This window comes from Solanum lycopersicum, chromosome 2, assembly GCF_036512215.1.
Source record: "Solanum lycopersicum chromosome 2, SLM_r2.1".
Classification (NCBI taxonomy): Eukaryota; Viridiplantae; Streptophyta; class Magnoliopsida; order Solanales; family Solanaceae; genus Solanum; species Solanum lycopersicum.
In genome coordinates, this window is record NC_090801.1 from 57,729,526 (window position 1) to 57,731,141 (window position 1,616).

The window sequence follows — 1,616 nt, forward strand, 5'->3', positions numbered from 1 at the left end:
AACAATTTAATAAAATATATTAAAGTAGCTAATTAATTATTAAATATAAATAATAGAATAGCTAATCACATTATCATCACACTTTATGAAATATTTTATTTTTATCTATCTCATCCTACGTAGCAGAAGAATAGTCTTTTGTCAGCTACTTCATTATGAAACCCTCTTTGGCATGACCATTTTGATAAGTAGAACAACATATTCGAAATAAAATAATAGTACACACTAGAAAACGTGTAAACAATCAAAGTTGAAGCATTTTTGTATTATAAGCAACTAAACAAGGGTAATTTGGTGAACAGAATCTCTATATATATACTCAACACGCAACTAAAATCATCGTCTCACCAAAATCCCCAATTTTCCTTTCAGCCTCCATTAATGGACCTCGAGGCTGTTCTTACCCTCTTCGATTCATGTTGGTTCAATCTCCAAATCCTTGAAAACCATTTAAATCCAACACGGAAAAACCCAGATGGCAAAATTCAAGAAAAACCAGCTGAAACTGTATTTGATTCAACAAAATTAGAAATCCAAATGGAGTCGCAAAGCGATGATTTGAGCTACAATTCAGATTCATTGTCGCCGGATTCAGTTCTCCCAGCAACCCATTTTCAATCGGATACTAAAAAGGCAGTACCGAAAAAAGCAAAGGGTAGAAGAAGGGAATTGAGGAGAAGAATAAAAAGGGGTCTTAGCAAGAGTATATCGGAGCTAGAATATGAAGAGCTAAAAGGGTTTATGGATCTTGGATTTGAATTCTCAGAAGAAGATGTAAATTCAAGTTTGATTGAACTTATTCCAGGTTTACAGAAATTACGTAAAAACAGGGATAGTGATGATGATCAACAAAAAGTGAATTTTTTTGAGAAATCTGATCAGTTAAGAGCCAGACCTTATCTTTCTGAAGCATGGGGAGTAATTGAAAAGAAAAGGAAAAAGAAGCCATTGATGAATTGGAAATTACCAGAAACAAGCAATGAAATTGACATTAAACATAGTCTCAAATGGTGGGCTCATACTGTTGCTTCCTCTGTTAAACAACACAACATAACCTAGAATTGAAATTTTCTCCATACCACCACCAACAACAACATATTTAGTAAAATTTAGAACGTTATATTTACATAGACTCTTTTTAGCTTCTTGACTCACATTGTTGAGCTTGAAGTTGCGATCCAAAAGTAAATTCCCTTTGTTCTAAAGAAAATAAAATTTGTATATTGGTAGTTGATTTTTGAAATTTGCATTGAACTATCGATGCAAGTTGTAATGTGTGGATAAAGTTGAAGTTAGATATGTGTCGAGAAACGACGAAGAATGAGTCCATCTTTAATAGTGTATATATTATAGTATTATTTTTCCTTAAGGAAATTGATCTCCAAGCTCGAGTCAAAAATATCTTTATTTTGTTTTATATATTTCGTTCACATAATTATATTATTTAATTTGATAAAATATTTAAATAAAAAAATAATTTAAATTTATGATCTAAAATAATTATTAGATGTTTGTATGATTATAAATAATTTTATTAATAATAAAAACAGAATTTTCAAGCTAAATTGTTTAGTTATTGTAAGGTAATATTATTTTAAATTAAAAATGAAACGACA

General features: G+C 30.0%; 1 protein-coding gene across 1 annotated transcript; it reads left to right on the forward strand.

The window, feature by feature from the left end:
• The first annotated feature begins 381 nt into the window (after positions 1–381).
• Positions 382–1,059, forward strand: LOC104646047 (uncharacterized). Its single transcript, XM_010319042.1, has one exon. The coding sequence runs from the start codon at positions 382–384 to the stop codon at positions 1,057–1,059; it is 678 nt and encodes a 225-aa protein (XP_010317344.1).
• Positions 1,060–1,616: the final 557 nt, after the last annotated feature.

What these genes read in the sequence shown, in the direction of transcription:
- LOC104646047 (XM_010319042.1), top strand. Translation starts at nt 382, where the DNA reads ATGGACCTCGAGGCTGTTCTTACCCTCTTCGATTCATGTTGGTTCAAT.